Source organism: Podarcis bocagei (assembly GCF_964188305.1).
Source record: "Podarcis bocagei genome assembly, chromosome: 1".
In the NCBI taxonomy this organism is placed as follows: domain Eukaryota; kingdom Metazoa; phylum Chordata; class Lepidosauria; order Squamata; family Lacertidae; genus Podarcis; species Podarcis bocagei.
The window spans coordinates 47,214,770-47,231,581 of NC_138125.1; the positions used below are offsets into that span (position 1 = coordinate 47,214,770).

General features: G+C 44.3%; 1 protein-coding gene across 6 annotated transcripts in view; it reads left to right on the plus strand.

The window, feature by feature from the left end:
• Nucleotides 1–16,606, plus strand: part of NUMB (NUMB endocytic adaptor protein) — a 62,175-nt gene extending 45,569 nt beyond the window's left edge. For 4 of the 6 annotated variants that reach the window (XM_081211717.1, XM_081211720.1, XM_081211719.1 and 1 more), the window contains 7 exons: nt 798–872; nt 4,968–5,108; nt 5,635–5,836; nt 8,778–9,077; nt 9,767–9,916; nt 10,909–11,064; nt 14,624–16,606. In XM_081211717.1, coding sequence (XP_081067843.1) covers nt 798–872; nt 4,968–5,108; nt 5,635–5,836; nt 8,778–9,077; nt 9,767–9,916; nt 10,909–11,064; nt 14,624–15,327 — 1,728 coding nt within the window. In that variant the 3' untranslated portion in view covers nt 15,328–16,606. The remainder of the gene's footprint in view (nt 1–797; nt 873–4,967; nt 5,109–5,634; nt 5,837–8,777; nt 9,078–9,766; nt 9,917–10,908; nt 11,065–14,623) is intronic. The other 2 variants (XM_081211721.1, XM_081211722.1) reach the window with 1 other exon arrangement.
• The last annotated feature ends 206 nt before the right edge of the window (nt 16,607–16,812 follow it).

A 16,812-nucleotide genomic window follows, 5' to 3' on the forward strand; every position in this document is an offset into this window, starting at 1 on the left:
CTGACCGGTCAAAGCCAGCGAATGCATACAGTACACACGCACACATTATGGGTCATTTGAAAGTTGCATAGAATAATAGAGTTGGAAGGGATCCTGAGGGTCATAGTGTCTAACCTACTGCAATGCAGGAATCTTTTTTTCTGAATTGTTTTTATTAATTTTCCAAATTATTACAAATCAAACCAAATTAAATTAAATTGGAGTATTTTTGCCCAATATGGAAGAGCGCATGGAACAGATTTAGGGGGTATATGGGGGGGACGGGACAAAAGTTCCATTTCGCAAGGAGAAATGGAACTACTTCCCTAATCCTATGCTGACTACGATCCTGTAAAGTACTTCCACATTTGATGGTAGTGCTACCGCATGAGACACGGGACAGAACATTGGGGTGATGGGAAGACAGAATGCTTGTTGCTAAAACTGGCAGCAAAAAGGCTACTTGTGGTGTAACTCCTTAAGCGTCAGTGTTAACTGACAGTTTATTTGGTGTTTAAACAGGTAAAGAATTTAAACTCGAATTCTTTGCCTTTATTTGAATGTATTAACATACTTGACTCATCCTGTTCTATTCTTTCCCCCCTTCCTTTTGCATTGTGTTCTTGAAAGGCTGGCTTCAGCTTGATTCTCTGGAGGTTTTGTTGTTTGGTCTGAATATCTGGCTTTGGGCACTCCTACTGAAGTTGGATATCATCTGCACACTGACTTTTGTGCTTCTTGGAAAGAGGAAGTCTGCATTCAGCCTTATTGACAGCACAGCAGTAATACTGTGTTTCTTTTTTTTTCTTCCCTGCAAGAGCGGAAAGAAGGCAGTTAAAGCCGTCCTGTGGGTTTCAGCGGATGGACTCAGAGTTGTTGATGAGAAAACAAAGGTTAGACACTGCTGGGTTTGGAACCACCATAAACTGTACAGATAATCACTGTAGTTCTCACTGCTTCTTCTATTGCAGGGTGTCAATAACTTCATACAGGCCTAGTTCAGCGAATGAAATATGCTAATTACATATGGCTCAAATTTTATTTGGCTTTTTCTTCCTTTGTGAACTTAGGTCCTTTGAATTCTTGTTTTGCTTTGTTTGCTTGAAAAGGGATTTTTGTCATAGCAATAAATAGGGAGAAGGCAACAGTTTCATCCTGTTCTTTCTGTCCCTGCAGAAAAGCTGAAAGAGATTAAACTGCATACAGATATGTGATTGATCTGAATTCATTCTTGCTGCATCCTAAGATTTTGAAAATCTGTGTGAGAATTGTTGTTTTTGTTTGTTTTTACATTTGTTATGGTGTGTATTTTTGTGTTTTTATATTGTAAACTGCCCTGTGATCCTTGGATGAAGGGCAATATTAAAAAAATAAGTAAAATAAAATATTGCAGTGAGAAATGAATAAAATATGTGAGGAAGGTATTATTTGAAGGCTCTAGAAGCCAGTGCAATTCAGATTAATTATCAATCAAGGTTTTCAATCTTTAAAATATCTCTAAGGCATTACCGAAGGGAGAGCATTAAAATTAATGATTTGTATATCGCTTTATATGCTAATTCGTATCCCGAAGGTGCATATTTTAAAAACTGCATATGGCTTTTTAGTTGAATACCCAAATGTGTCCAATCCTATTTTTAGTTTTAAATGATGTTTGCGTGATATTTGTGCCATCCTATTTTATTGCAGGAGGGTTACAGTTACGGTATTTTTCGCACCATAGGACGCAGTTTTTCCGTCTTAAAAACTAAGGGGAAAAGTCTGTGCGTCCTATGGAGCGAATGCAGGGGGGGAGGCAAGCAGGAAAAGCCCCCGAGAGCCACACACAAGCTTCGCGCGGCTCTTGCGGGCTTTTCCCCAGGAGGGAGAAGGGACTGACGCGGCCAGTCAGTCCCTTCTCCCTCCTCTAGAAAAGCCTTGTGCAATCTCTCCAGCCGCGGGAGGCTGCACAAGGCTAAAGAAGCCAACTTTTAAAAAATCTCTCTATCTCTACCTCTTTTTCTTTTTTCGTCCTTTCTCCACCCCCTTATTTTCCTCTGGATCAGTGTTTTTATCTAGATTAAAGTTTCAGTTTGGAGGGGGGGGGTATTATAAAAAAGGAAACTTTGCAGCTTTTATTTTAGTATACAATAAAAACAGATTAAACAAAACACAAGAGAAGGAACTAGCATAGAAGAAGAAGAGAAAGGGGAAAGAGGGAGGATACAAAGCCATTTACCAGAGGTAGATCTTAACCCTTGCCTCACCTGGGAGCTTCTCTGGGCAGGAATTCCCTCGGCTTAAGTGGGGTGGGGGAAGAGTGGCAGGTAGGGGGGTACCTACCTAGACAGTGAAGCCACATGTCTCTCCAATGAAAATTGGGAGTGGGCATTGTGTGAAGTGGCTGTGGATCTCTTGCTGCAGAAGTGTAGGACTGTATAGAGTTGGGAGGGCCACCCGAGGGTCATCTAGCCCAGCCCCCTCACAATGTAGGAATCACAGCTAAAGAACGCCAGGCAGATGGTCCCCCAACCGCTGCTTAAAAGCCTCCAGTGGTGGAGACCTCCAACAACTTCCGAGGTAACAGAATTGCAGGGTTGGAAGGGAACCCCAGGAGTCATCTAGTCCAGCCCCGGTGGACAGCGGGGACGATCCATCCTGTTGTGCAAGGCTAAAGATGCTGCTCAAGGCTAAAGAGGAAGCGCACAGCCTGTCCGTTGCTCTTTGGGGCTTGGGGGGGGAATAATATTTTCCCCCTTGATTTCCCCCTCTAAAAACAAGGTGCGTCCTGTGGTCCGGTGCGTCCAATAGAGCGAAAAATACGGTATTCTTTTAAAATTGGCACCCCAACTTGTCCCTTTCCCCAGTAAGCACACAGAGATCAGCGGGAGTCTTGCCAGTGACTCGAGTAGGCTGGGGGTCACCTATGTTCTTTGCTCCCTGCTCCTCCCTTTTTTAAAAAGTAGTAATATATGGAGGTATCTGCAGAGGGGAATAATGCCAACCAAGGACAGGTTTGCTTCCGCTGCAGCTGCCATTTAATGTCAAATATAAGGAGGTTCTGTGATGGATCATACCCTGTAGTGACACTGTTTGGGATGCTACAGATGATACAACTCTGTCTCTCTGCTGCCTCAATCCTCTGTGTCAGTGTGGAAGGCAGCTGCATCCCAGGGACAGCTGTGGAAATGATGTACATTGAAGCGTAAGGAAACTGTTCCAGCAATGATTATATTTATACATGTGACTAATACCCACTGTGCAAGTCCAGAGCCCCATGCAGGTTCAGAGTCAATTTGATGTGTTGCGTAGTGAAAGAGAATAAGATGCGAGTTGGCAAGCTAATGATTCAAATGTTGGGCGTGAGCCTGCTGTATAGATGTCCCCCATTCTCAGCTCCCCACTTACAATATAGAGCTGTTGTAAGGGCTACTGAGGGCCCAAACCAGATGTGTGCAGATTTGGTAAACATTAATTTGCCACTTTCATCATAAAGTGGAGATGAAGAATCAATGTGCATTTTTTTTAAGAGTACAGAGGGGAAGCGACTCTTGGCTGCCTTCCCAGAATTCTGCTTGAAGACCCCCCCTTCCCTTATTAACTTTCAGTATCTGAGACAGCCTGAGGGACAGAGGGTTAAAAGTAGAAGAGCAGAGGTAAGGCAAGGGAGGCGGAGGGTTGCACTCCCACCCCACTAATTTTAATGACAAACTACCCCCCCCAGCACCCCCAATTGGCAGCGGCACCTTTAGCAAACATGTGCATATCTGGTTTTTGACCTGAAGATGTATGTGAAATGCACGTAATGCACGATGTATGTGAAATGCACGATGTATGTGAAATGCTTTGAATGCACGTAAGCCCTTATATGGGGATGCGGGAGGCGCTGTGGGTTAAACCACAGAGCCTAGGACTTGCCGATCAGAAGGTTGGCGGTTCGAATCCCTGCGATGGGGTGAGCTACCGTTGCCTGGTCCCTGCTCCTGCCAACCTAGCAGTTCAAAAGCACGTCAAAGTGCAAGTAGATAAATAGGTACCACTCCGGCGGGAAGGTAAACGGCGTTTCCGTGCGCTGCTCTGGTTCGCCAGAAGCGGCTTAGTCATGCTGGCCACATGACCTGGAAGCTGTCTGCAGACAAACACCGGCTCCCTCAGCCTATAGAGTGAGATGAGTGCCGCAACCCCAGAGTCGGTCACGACTGGACTTAATGGTCAGGGGTCGCTTTACCTTTACCTTTTAAGCCCTTATATGAAAGTCAAGTGGTGTTGTTATTATGCCTCTTACTATTATAGTTTTGTCTAAGTCAGGAATCAGAAGCCTATGGTCCTTCAGATTTTGTTAGACTCTGGCTCCCATCAGCTTGAGCTAGCAGGGCCATTTGGCAGGAGTGGTAAGGGTTGCACTACAGCCGCATGTGAAGAGACAAAGTTCCCCCACACCTGATTTAAGTCCTGTGCTTCCAGTGGTTCACCTGACCTCTGTTTCCATAAACTAAACTCTCTCTAGAGCTGCTGATGTTACATATTTAACTATTTTAAAATGCAGCTGAACTTTGCCACGGATGCTTGAGAGCCAGTTGCTGCTTAATAAACAGCTTAGCTTAAAGATGCCAATATTAAAGCTGTTATTCTAAACTCTGCTACTACACTCTATAATGCTTGATGGTAATATTTCAGCTCATGTGGGAAATTGATTGTAATATTGCCCCTTGGTGGTTGGATGAATTAGTACAGGTCTCCAAACATTGAATCTCAAATCAGTACAATAATTTTGGGGATACACTTGCACAGAGCTTTGAAGAGAAGCCAGAGTTGTTTTTTTAAGTCACCCCTTTAAATATGTAGTATATATGTGGAAATATATAAAGCAAATATATCTGGCAGACTGAAAGGTACAACTTTGGTATTAATCTGATAGAGGGAAGAAGGAAATCTAGAAATGTACTGTGTTTCATGCTCCTGTAATGATTTGAATTTCTTATATCATCTTTCTTGTTTTTTTCCTTTAGGACCTTATAGTTGATCAGACAATAGAGAAGGTTTCTTTCTGTGCTCCGGACAGGAATTTTGATAGGGCATTTTCTTACATCTGTCGAGATGGCACAACACGACGCTGGATATGTCACTGCTTTATGGCTGTAAAGGACACGGTAAGCTGCTTTTAGGATCACAAAAAAGGAAGAGGCCATTTCCAAATTATGTCACTTGTCTAGAGAAATTTAGCTTTCTTGTGGCAATCTTGTCATTTAAGAGCAGTGCATTCAACAGGCTCAGATATTTGAAACTGGAATGTTAAAATGCTGTAGCTAGTGTAAATCATGTATGTTTCTTAATACAAACAAGGAACCTAATGTGCTTACAGAGCATGAATTGCCATTTTAAAAAATTGTACAGTATCTGCATTATGGATTTTATAGCACCAATATTTCAGTATATGAGCTGACTGAACAGCCTTTACACCTGGCAGCTAAAATATATATTTAAAGTCTTAATCCATGTGTATGTCTCATGTCTCTCATAACCTGTCCTTTATCTGGATGTAATAGTTCTGAATTCTGCTGACCAGAATTTTTACAGAGAAGGGAAGCTTGCACTGAGTGCCAGCTATCATTTGGCAATGTTTGGAGGAAATATGTAGTTCCATTTTGGTTTCTAAATGACGCAATATCTTTTCAGGGAGAGAGGTTGAGTCATGCAGTTGGCTGTGCGTTTGCAGCCTGCTTGGAGCGAAAGCAAAAGAGAGAGAAGGAGTGTGGGGTGACTGCCACCTTTGATGCCAGCAGAACCACATTCACAAGAGAGGGGTCTTTCAGGGTTACTACAGCAACTGAACAAGCAGAAAGAGAGGAAGGCATGAGGCAGATACAAGACACAAAAGGTAATGGGGTACAAGTCTGGCTATTGGGAAGCTCTGCTGACTCAAACTACCATTTTACCTGGCCTGTCATTTTAAATAAAAGTGAGATTATGAACCCTACTGCAAAATAACTTCATTATACCTTTTGATAAGGTTTTGGACCTAAAATATCCTCAGTAGGCTCCTGAGAGCTTTGGATTTTGCAGAAACAGAGATATAGTGTGTTGTGTATTCTGCGAGTTAGATTGAGGAGGAGGGATTAGTGTAACTCATTAATTTCCCGTGTTTCTGAGCTTGATTTGTCTAATATAGGCATGGAGAACCTTTGACCCTCTAGAAAGGGCTGTGCTACAACTTCCATCATCCCTTGCCATTTGGCCATTCTTGCTGGGACAGGTAGGAGTTGTAGTTCAGCGATCTCTGGAGGGCCAACATTTTGCCACTCCTAGTCTAATACTTTGGTTTCTTAAATACTAAAAGAGCACCTGCAGATTTCATGGCCTGCAACACTTCAGAGCCAGTGATCTTGGAAAAAGTAATAATGATTTACCTAGTTGGTTAAGAATAGAAGCTGTCTTAACACATAGACTCTCAAACAATGGTTGCATCTTCATGACAAGATAGAGCAGATAATCTTTTAGTACACTTACCGTATTTTTCGTCCTATAGGGCGCACCGGCCCATAGGACGCACCTCGGGGGTTTTTTTGGGGGGGGAATGAATAAAAAAAAATATTTCCCCCCCCCCAGCCGCAGCTGCTGCCCCAAGCCTTGCGCACACCTGCCCAAAGCACGGGGCGCCCTCCGGAGGGCTCCCCGTGCTTCGGGCGACAGGCTGCCGCTGCAAGCCTCGCGCGCCATGCGGGACCTCGCGCGCCATGCGGGACCTCCCGCCGGGCGCGCAAGGCTTGTGGACACTCGCCCGAAGCACGGGGAGCCCTCCGGAGGGCTCCCCGTGCTTCGGGCGGCAGGCTGCCGCCCCAAGCCTCGTGCGCCGGGCGGGACCTCCTGCCGGGCGCGCAAGGCTTGCGGACACTCGCCCGAAGCACGGGGAGCCCCCTGGAGGGCTCCCCGTGCTTCGGGCGGCGGGCTGCTGCCCCAAGCCTCGCGCTCCCGGCGGGACCTCCCGCCGGGCGTGCAAGGCTGCTGCCCACAAGCCTTGTGAGCCCGCGGGAACTCCCGCTGGGCTTGCAAGGCTTGCGGATAGCTTCCTGAAGCCTGGAGAGCGAGAGGGGTCGGTGCGCACCGATGCCTCTCGCTCTCCAGGCTTCAGCGAAAGCCTGCATTTGCCCCATAGGACGCACACACATTTCCCCTTCATTTTTGGAGGGGGAAAAGTGCGTCCTATGGGGCGAAAATTACAGTATATTTTCACTCTTGACTTCGTAGACATGTATTTGCCCCCTACATATTAGGTTCCCCCCACCCAGCCCTTTAAATAATGACTGAAATTGTTAGTTTCCTTTAGAGGTATGTGGGGCATAGGCACCAATACAGTTGGGAAGTGTGTAAATTAAGAAGTGGAAGAAGGCGGCAGGTCTTGGAGCTATTCTCGAAGAAATCATTTAAATGAGCTTCTCTGTCCCATATCTTGGCGTACTGTTGCTTATTTCACCACATTTAATTCAAATATGCCTGGAAAATGCTTAATGTAGAACACAATATTCTGATAAGATGTTTGCAATTTTAGTTTCATTATCTGGAACGACACACTGAAGACCAGATTCTACTACCTGGTCCTGCTAGTGGAAGCCTGCGCAGGGACTTCCACTACTGCAATGGGGGCTTTCCCCTTCTCTCCACTCCTTGCCCACCCACCCCGAATTGGCTTGTTTGGGGGGGGGGAACTGGGGCAAACTGCAATACAGTATGCGAGGGAAGCTTATTCCATTGGGAAAGCAAGAACGCTTAAACTGATAGGATTTTTGAAACAGCGAAGCACTGAATTGCTCCCTAAACATTTCTGTCAAATCTCTGGCAGATCAATGTGCAGCATCTCCATGGCTCTTTGCTATGCAAAAGCCATTCATTAATGGCTTATTATTTTGTGTGATGTCTATGAAATGTTCAAACAGATAAAAGACTTAAATCCAGCTCTAGAGGGCCATTTGTAGTGAATTCGAGCATAAACAATAGCAAACAACCAAACCCACAGCAGAGTATTTCAGAGGGCTTAAAATCTTGATTAAAAGCAGCAGCTTTAACTGCCTTCCTAAACGCAAGCCGTGAAACCAGTGCAGATCTCTCAAGGGAGTTCCAGAGGTGGGGGCAGCTACAGAAATGCCCCTGTCATATGTTATGGATACCTGAAGGGACACTGAGAGGGGCCTCTGTGAAAGATCTACGTTCTCAGGCAAGATTATATGGAAGGAGAAGGAGGAGGAGGCATTTCAGGTAATCTGGCCACAAGCCATTTAGGTCTTTATAGGTAAAAATGAGGACTTTGAATTGCATTCAGAAAGGAATAGGTATCCAGTGCATTTGTTACAAAAGGGGAGTAACATGAGTCCTACATCCCTATACCCCCATAAGATGCCTAGCTGCAGCAGTCTGAACCAAATGACATTTCTAAACAGTCTTCAAAGGCAGTCCCATTTAGAGTGTGTCAAGATGAGAGGCGATTTGCTCCATCCTGATCTTGAAACAACAGAGCAGTAGCAGTGAAGGTGGAAAATGGAATTCATAACAAGTCATTATTATCATTGAAATGTTTGCTAAACTAACCTGGATAGATTAAGAGGCTAGTTAATTGCACCAAGCACTGTCTCTGCATTAGTCATGATAAAAATGCAAAAAACAATTACTGTAGAAAAATAGCATTTTGCATCTATCTATCATCTATCCAGGAAGTTACCATATTGTTTTTAATTAATTTTTAAAAAACCTCTGAAGAACCCAATGATAAAAAGGTCTCTTTAGCCAATATCCCTGTATTAACTTTTTCCTGCTATTTTTTCTCGCAGTTGAAACTGATGTGAAAGCGGCGGTGTCGACTGTTGTACCTGGCAATACAGCCCCATCACCAAGTTCCCCAACCTCTCCTAGTGCTGAGGTTGCATCCTCTGCTGACAAAGAGTCAAATAACCCCCATGCTATCCCACGAAGACACGCTCCCATAGAGCAACTAGCCAGACAAGGCTCGTTCAGAGGTTTCCCTGCTCTTAGCCAGAAGATGTCCCCATTTAAACGACAGCTCTCTTTGCGAATAAATGAGCTCCCTTCAACGGTGCAGAGGAAGAGCGACTTCCCCATGAAAAACTCAGGTAGGGCAAAATTGATCCCCATGTCCTTAGTACACTTGGATGCCGTTTGAGCTCACTTGATCACCACATTTGAGAGAGATCTCTATAAAGAGATGTTGTGATCCTCTGCCCCTCGTACCTTCACTGTTTCTTTCTTGAAATGTCAGTGTCAGGCACCAATTTTGTTGTTTGCTCTGCACCAAAGTGTACTTACATTGTGCTCTTAACTTCTGTAAACTTTCCTCTGTATAATATTTCTGTATTTCTCCATTTTTTATATGGATTTTGCCGACTGGCAATTGTGCCTTGGTTGTCAAATGTTTTGGAAGTCGAACGGTCTTCCAGAATGGATTACGCTCGACAACCGAGGATCCACTGTATTATACATACCTAGCCCAATAATATTTACTATTGTTAAATACCTTTACAGTTTGAACTACATGGAACACATTCAGAGGTAGAAATGTATGGTCTGAATGTCTGGGCCATGAGCATTGTGGTTTAAGTTGGCATATTTTAATTCATGTGCTTGCACAGTGGAATGAATTAAACACTTAGTACTTGGGGGGGGGGGGTGTTAGATATTGCTAAATTAGGGCTGATCCAATATTGCATAGCCCTTCAAACATGTGAGTGGGGGGAGGAGAGAAGAATGTGCCCTGTGCATTCAGTTGACTGCATTCCTGTGCAATTTTTATTCTTATTTTCAGTTCCTGAGGTTGAAGGAGAAGTGGATAGCATTAGTTCCCTGTGCTCCCAGATTACAAATGCATTTAGCACACCGTCGGAGGACCCTTTCACCTCTGCCCCTATGACAAAACCAGTCACTGTAGTTGCACCACAGTCTCCTGCTTTTCAAGGTGTGTCCTCTCTAAGTTTGGGTACATTCATGGTGTTTGCTACATATGCAATGCTGCTTTCCTCCGCCGCCATTGCTTTAATGTCTCTAAGTGTCTTGCAAATGCCTTGCTTGTCTCTGAAGTCATTATGCTTTGCTCATTTTATATGCTTTGTAGCCTTTTCCTCGAAAGATGAGGGCCCATCCAAAACTATTCAACTAATTATATAAAATGGTTTCAAAGAGAAGATCACATTTTTAGCCTTGAAAACAATTGGTGTGTTGATTTAAATGAGGTGCAACTTCAAAGTTTTGATAGCTTTGCTCAAAGTAACTTAAGACTGGATCCTTGAGACCAGTAATAATCCCAACGAATTTTGGTGAAAGACAAATTGTGATTAGAATTTCAGGTTGTGGAGTAGAAATTGATTTCATTAGCCAGAATATCTTTACAGTTCCAAGTTGTTGCACACTTTCTCAATTCAAACCACACCCTTAGTGCTCAGGAAGTAAGAATGTAGCTCATGGTCAAGCAAGTAATAATAAAAATAATAATAAATGGGGGAGAAAGAGGAAGAAGTAAGAATGTGTGGAACGTGAAGTTCATGTCCTTTGGTTTTTCATGGACACTTTAAATTTAAGCATGTGGGTAGGATACTAGAAGTCTGTAATTAATGGCTTTCAATTTTCGGTGCAGATGAAGTAGATTAACTGTATTGATTAGGTTATAAAAAACAAATTGGGTTACATTTGAGTATAAAATGTGGAGGTCATTTTATTTGCATTCTGCTGGGGGGAAATAGTTAAAAATTTCTTGGTTGTCTTAACACTTGAGTCAACAGGAAATGTAATTTGCATAGTAGAAAATGTCAGTAGATTAACAGTGTGAAAGAGTGGCTGAGATGTTGATGTGTGTTGCATGTTGGCAGAAATCATACATTTATTTTTAACATCCCAGTCACCTGCATGCCTTGCATGAATTAACAGCATTGATGTTGTCTGCTCCCATTTTAGTTAATGGCACTGCCTCTGCCTTCAGTGTGCTTACTGCTAAACCAGCTCAAACTACTGTAGCACCCACAGCAATACCAGTTCGTGAAACCAATCCTTGGGCTCTTGCCCCTGCTGCTCCAGCTGCTGCTAAAACTAGAGCTGCAGCCACTCTTTCTGGTAAGACCGGGCACAGATCCTGTGTGTTGAAATATGTGGTGCTGGATTAGAGGGATCTTTCATCTAATGCATTGCTTGGGGATTTTTAATATCCAAAGCCATCTGGTTTGAGGCAAAGCAAAGGAATCCGTTTATTTTATTTACAGCCTTTCTGTTTTACTCTTTGCTACAAAAAGCAATTCCAGAGAAGATAACAATAAAATATGCATAAAGCAAGGCAGAGGAATTGCAATTTGAAAGAAAAGAAAAAATCCAATCTGGCATTACATTCCTGCAAAGGCCTGCGCAAATAGCCAAGTCTTTACCTGGTGCAGGAAGCTCAACTGTGTCTGCATCAGGCTTCTCTTAGAAGGGAGGGAGTTCCAAATCTGGAGTGCCACCACCAGCAAGGCTCTCCATTGCATCATCACCAGCCAGGGACAGTTGTAGGAATAATAAATAGGTGTTCAAAGATGTTTGAGGTGCAGCTTTGTACTTTTACTTCAGTATCTAGGGAAACATTTAGATGGCTTGAGAGAGGATAAGAATTTACTGCAGGAGCAAGACTACTTTAGTAGCCAGGATACATCTGCCACCATTCGTAAATTCAAAGCTGGCACTGTAGCAGGGCATATGGGACTCGTCAATCTGGGAGGGCAGCCTATCTAGGAGAAGGAAAACTGATCCTAAACCTCCTCTGCCTTGTGGGATATCTTCGGGAGAAGAAAAGACTAAGGCGTAAATCCTACACAAATCCTGAATGGAGTTCCTAAGACGGTTGGATGGCGCCTTGTATTCCTCCTTCCGGCAACTCCTGCAGCCAGGCTAGTGCCAAATTGATTGCTCTGTTTTCCTTTGGGCCATACCAGCGAGGTCAAGGGGGGCAGCCCAGGACCTCCATCCAGACTGACCATGCTTGTGCCCCGAAGAGGTCACTTTGGTGCTGCTAACACAGTGGTTTGACTTCACCCCTGAAGGGCAGCTCATAGTTAAACTCTAGCAAAGGATGAATCTACTGATTTGGGGGCAGCTGTACATGTAATGTACCAGACAGGATCACTGTTTGCATACCAGTACTTCCCAAACATCCGTACAGTCTTGAATGCATGTATGCATGCATTTTAGCAAGGGTTGCCAGATACATTTACCCAGTGGCATAAAAATGCATGTATGTCGTACCTTGCTGCAGTGGAAAGCCACAGGTTGGTTGTGCCAGTTGTGTCTGGCTGGACCTCCACATTTCTGCTTACCATGGGCAAGTAGCTTAGACCTTTGGCATAGCATGATGCCCATGTGCACAACGATCCCTCCCTGAAGTTCTCCATGAATTGCGCAGAACTTATGGGAATGTCTTTTTCACACTGTACTTTGGTTGGCTAAAACACCTGTTGCTCAGTGCAGCATGAGATTCCTATTGCACAGATCAGTGTTGAAGCATTTTTGGAGCACGTAGAAGCAGCATAAGACTTGTGCTGCTCCTTCTCTAAACTACAGAGCAACATGTGACCTACCCAGAATCCTCTGGCATATGTAGAGGACTTTGGCAAAGTGAAGAATCAGTGGTGAAGTCCAGCAGTGGCTGACTACTGAGCCAAGCCAAATCTGTACACCCTTTTTTTAGTCAATAGATGTTCATAGTTACTGCCTCCACTGTTGAAGGCAGTGTGCCTCTGAATAACAGTTTCTGGGAATAACACATGGGGAGAGCACTGTTGCACTCAGAACCTGGTTGTAGGCTTTCCACAGGCATCTGGTTGGCCTCTGTGAGACTAGAGGGGTCTTTGGTCAGATCCAGCAGGACTGGATTTGAAGCAGAGACCTTTCAGAACCCTACAATGCTATCTGAGGTTCTGTAAGCCAGAAGGCAGGGGCAGAACATCATGTTTTATGGAGCCAAGCATACAAGTTTTACCAGTGAGCTATAGCTTCTCATCTGATGGCACATGAGGCCACCATCTTGCCAAAGATAAGTAGGCCTGGGTCTGGTCAGTGCCTGGATGGATAACAGCCCGGGAACCAGATATACACTGCCTTGGACTCACGATGGAAGGAAGGCAGGATATAAATGTAACAAAATTAATGAAAATAAATAGTTGGAAGGAAAGACCCAGAAGCAGCTCCAAGGTGAAGCATCAAAATCTGCTTAAGTTGGGGGTTGTTGGACAATAGTAATATGGCCTTTCAGATTAAAGAGTAAAGAAACTCAATAGAGGGAGGAGACAGGGGTTTAGCCTTTGCAGGGAAGAGGGTGGGAATAAGGCATGATCCAGAAAAGAAGTATTAAGTTGAAACAAGTTAAAAGAAACTGAAATGTTAAGTATTGAATATTACAGAGCAATTAGACAGAGGTTAACAGACTGAATTGCGTAGAAAGCGTAAGCAAGGAGTATAAGTGAAGGAAGGGAAAGAACGAAAGCAACAAGCTGTCAGTAAGTACAGTTTCAAACTATCATGCCAGTTTTGCAAATGATGAATTCCGAGTCATAGAGTTTATTTATTTAGCAGTCAGTACAGATATCACACACTCAGGCTTGTAATTGGCGATTGGGCCATTGCACATCATGTTTGGCAATCTCCCTGATTCCAAAGTGGGGTGCATAAATTCCCCAGTGCCTGCTTGGAATGCCATGTACTATACCCTCCTTCCCTTATTAGCATTTCATTTGGCCCAGGGCGGGTGGGGATCCTATAGTCTGCAGGCCAATCTTGGCCCTTTAGATCCACAATGCTGTTTTGGGCAGGTCATACCCCACCCATACCTGATAGCATGTGGGTAAAAGCAGGGCTTGACCAAAGCCATGTTATTGATCACCCAAAGTACCTGACAACTAGCTGTGCAGAGCCAAGACCCAGCATTGAGCATCAATCATCTGCGTGATTATTCTGAGTCAAGCATATCAGAGAGCTGCCTGCAGCGTAGGTGCACCCAAACTCAGTGGTAAGGAGGTTCATTCCTTCTATTCGAGGAAGGGGTGATCCCAGTTAGTGCTGGACTCAAGAGAGCAATTGGGTGCTCTTTGCAGCAGTTTCTCCCATCTGTAATTTGACTGGTGGGAGGGGCAACCCACCTGTCAATTGTGATGCCATGTGACTGACAGGATAGCCCCCATCCACCTTTCAAAGTTGGCCTATTTCTAAGTTCTGGCTCCTGGAGCCAATAAAATAAATCACAGCCCCTGGCCTAGGGGCTGGCAATCTGGTACATTCCTGTAGTCCAGTTACCACGGCTTGCACTTTTCCTTTACTGAGCTTTAGAATGAGGAGCTATTCTACTGAAACTGAATGGGTGTAAATATTTTCTACTTTGAAAGTGGGACTGGATGTTGTAAAGTCTGTCTTTGGGCATAACTCCAGTATGAACAAGTGCAAGTTCACATTTGTCTGATTAATCAAACCTGCTATATTAGTTTTAGTGATCTCAACTGCTGTTATGAAACTGACCAGCCTGATCCAATTATGGTTGGAAACTGGAACTTCTTCAAGGTCCCTGTTAGATCCTTTATCAAGCAGCAGCGATTAGAAACAGGATGAAGCGTATCCCTTGCTGAGATCTTACCCTAACTTCTGTTTTCCTTCATAGGTTCCGAGTGGAGTACCAACTCAGGAGCTGCCTCACCGAATCTGTTCCAGGCGAACCACAGACGTACTCCCTCCGAGGCAGACCGCTGGTTGGAAGAGGTGTCCAAAACTGTCCGGTCCCAGCAGCCGCAGCCACCTCCAGCTCCCCAGCCTCTCCTCCAGCCTCCTGTGGCTTCTCAAGCGGCCCCAGCTTTTCCAGGCGGCACCTTCATTGCATCTCAGCCTGTGCCTGTCGGTGTGGTCCAGCCCATGCAACCAGCGTTTATCCCGGCTCAGCCATACGCTGTCGCAAATGGAATGCCCTATTCCGCCCCAAGCGTGCCGGTGGTTGGAATCACCCCTTCCCAGATGGTAGCAAACGTGTTTGGCACGGCAAGCCACACTCAAGGATCCCACTCTCACCAGTCGCCTAGTCTTATAAAGCAGCAGACATTCCCCCAGTACGAAACTAACAGCGCTACTGCCAGTCCTTTTTTCAAACCTCCTCCCCAGCAGCTCAACGGGTCGGCTGCTTTCAACGGTGTGGACGCTGCCAAGTGGCCCACAGAGGACAAGCATGTACTGCCGCCTGCAGCTGCCCAGCAGGTTGATCCGTTTGAAGCGCAATGGGCGGCGCTGGAAAGCAAATCGAAGCAGCGCACCAACCCGTCTCCGACTAACCCTTTCTCGAGCGAATTGCAGAAGACCTTTGAGATTGAACTTTAAGCAGTCCCGTGGCTTTGTGCTTAAGTCTGTATGTATGTGTGTTGGAATTGGACTGGGTGGAAGGGGGGTACAAGGGGGCAGAGGGACGAGTGAGCAGCATATACGCCATTGCTGGTGTCCCCATGGAATCAGTGGGCATACAGAGAGGGAACAATTGGGGTGGGGTGGGGGGAGACGCTCCAAGCCCCAACCACACAACTATTGGGAAATCTAGGAAATGTCCCTGGGCCTGCTTGGGAGCTTCAATGGCAAAGGAAACCTCAAAAGGGCTGAAGAAGGGAAATGAGCCCTGAAGCCCTTTCCTCGCACAGAACTTCAGAAGACCTCGTAAGATGAGAAGCAAATTAGTCGCCACTATCTCCAGGAGGTATCTGTCTACCTTCCTGTGAGCGAGCCATTCCTCTGGGCGGGGGGAAAGAGGGAGGAGCAGCCAGGGGGATACAAGCTCAGCTGGGGAATGGGAAGAAATGAGAGCTGCTTGGCATATGCCCTCTGTGGAAAAGAATGAGCTTCCATTTTGAGTAACACAATAATTATTATATATAAAATAAAGCCAAAATCTTTATTTTTATGCATTTTAGATTATTTTAAATAGTTCTAGGTAATAAAAGCGGAATGAGTTGTAAGTAATCTTGCCAAAGGTATAAAAGGGGGTTGGATGTAAAATTGTACATAAGATTGATTTATCACTGATTCTTACGGTCAGTAATATGAGAGTAGAATGGGGAGCAGAGTTATTAGCTTGTTCTTGTCCTATCATTGTAAGTAGCATATTGCAACAACAATCATGAATCATGACCAATTCAAAAAAAAAATCACAGTAGAGTAGTATTAAGAGCAGTATTGTCTTTGTTTAAAAACAATGGGTAAATTCTATCTTTTTTAAAAAAGAATTCAAACTAGATCATATTGGAGTACATATAGGTTTTTTCATATACTGCTGCAGTTTCCTTGTCTTGAATCTGTTTTAACACTACTGTGGTAAGTTGACTGTAATCATATCTACAATCAGGTCTACTTAGGAACCCATTTTATGTGCATTGAATAGAATTTAGATTTTATTTTTTATTTTTTTAAAAAAGCTTTTCCCCACTGTTCTATGTGAAAGCTTGTGGCTAGACTGCAGCTATTCCATATTCTTCCTTCAGCAAATCATGAAAATCCATCTCATTTTTAATTTTACTCGTAAAACTTGGCCTTACAAGCAAACGTAAGTTATATATTTGTACTGATTTATAATCTGCTTTAACAGAAATAAATGTTGGTAGTAGATAATGTGGCTTTTTGAGCAGGTTTCCTTGTCCTTTTCCTGCAGTGTCTGTACTTCCTTGAATTTGAATTTATCTGGCGCATGCCTGATGTAGCAGGCTGCCACTTCCATTCGCATTTCCATATGAAATTGATTACTTTAAAACTAGAACTTAAGACTTTTGAACACTTGGTTTGCTCTTGCTTTATTTGGAGTTCCTGAATGCTGTGAGCAGA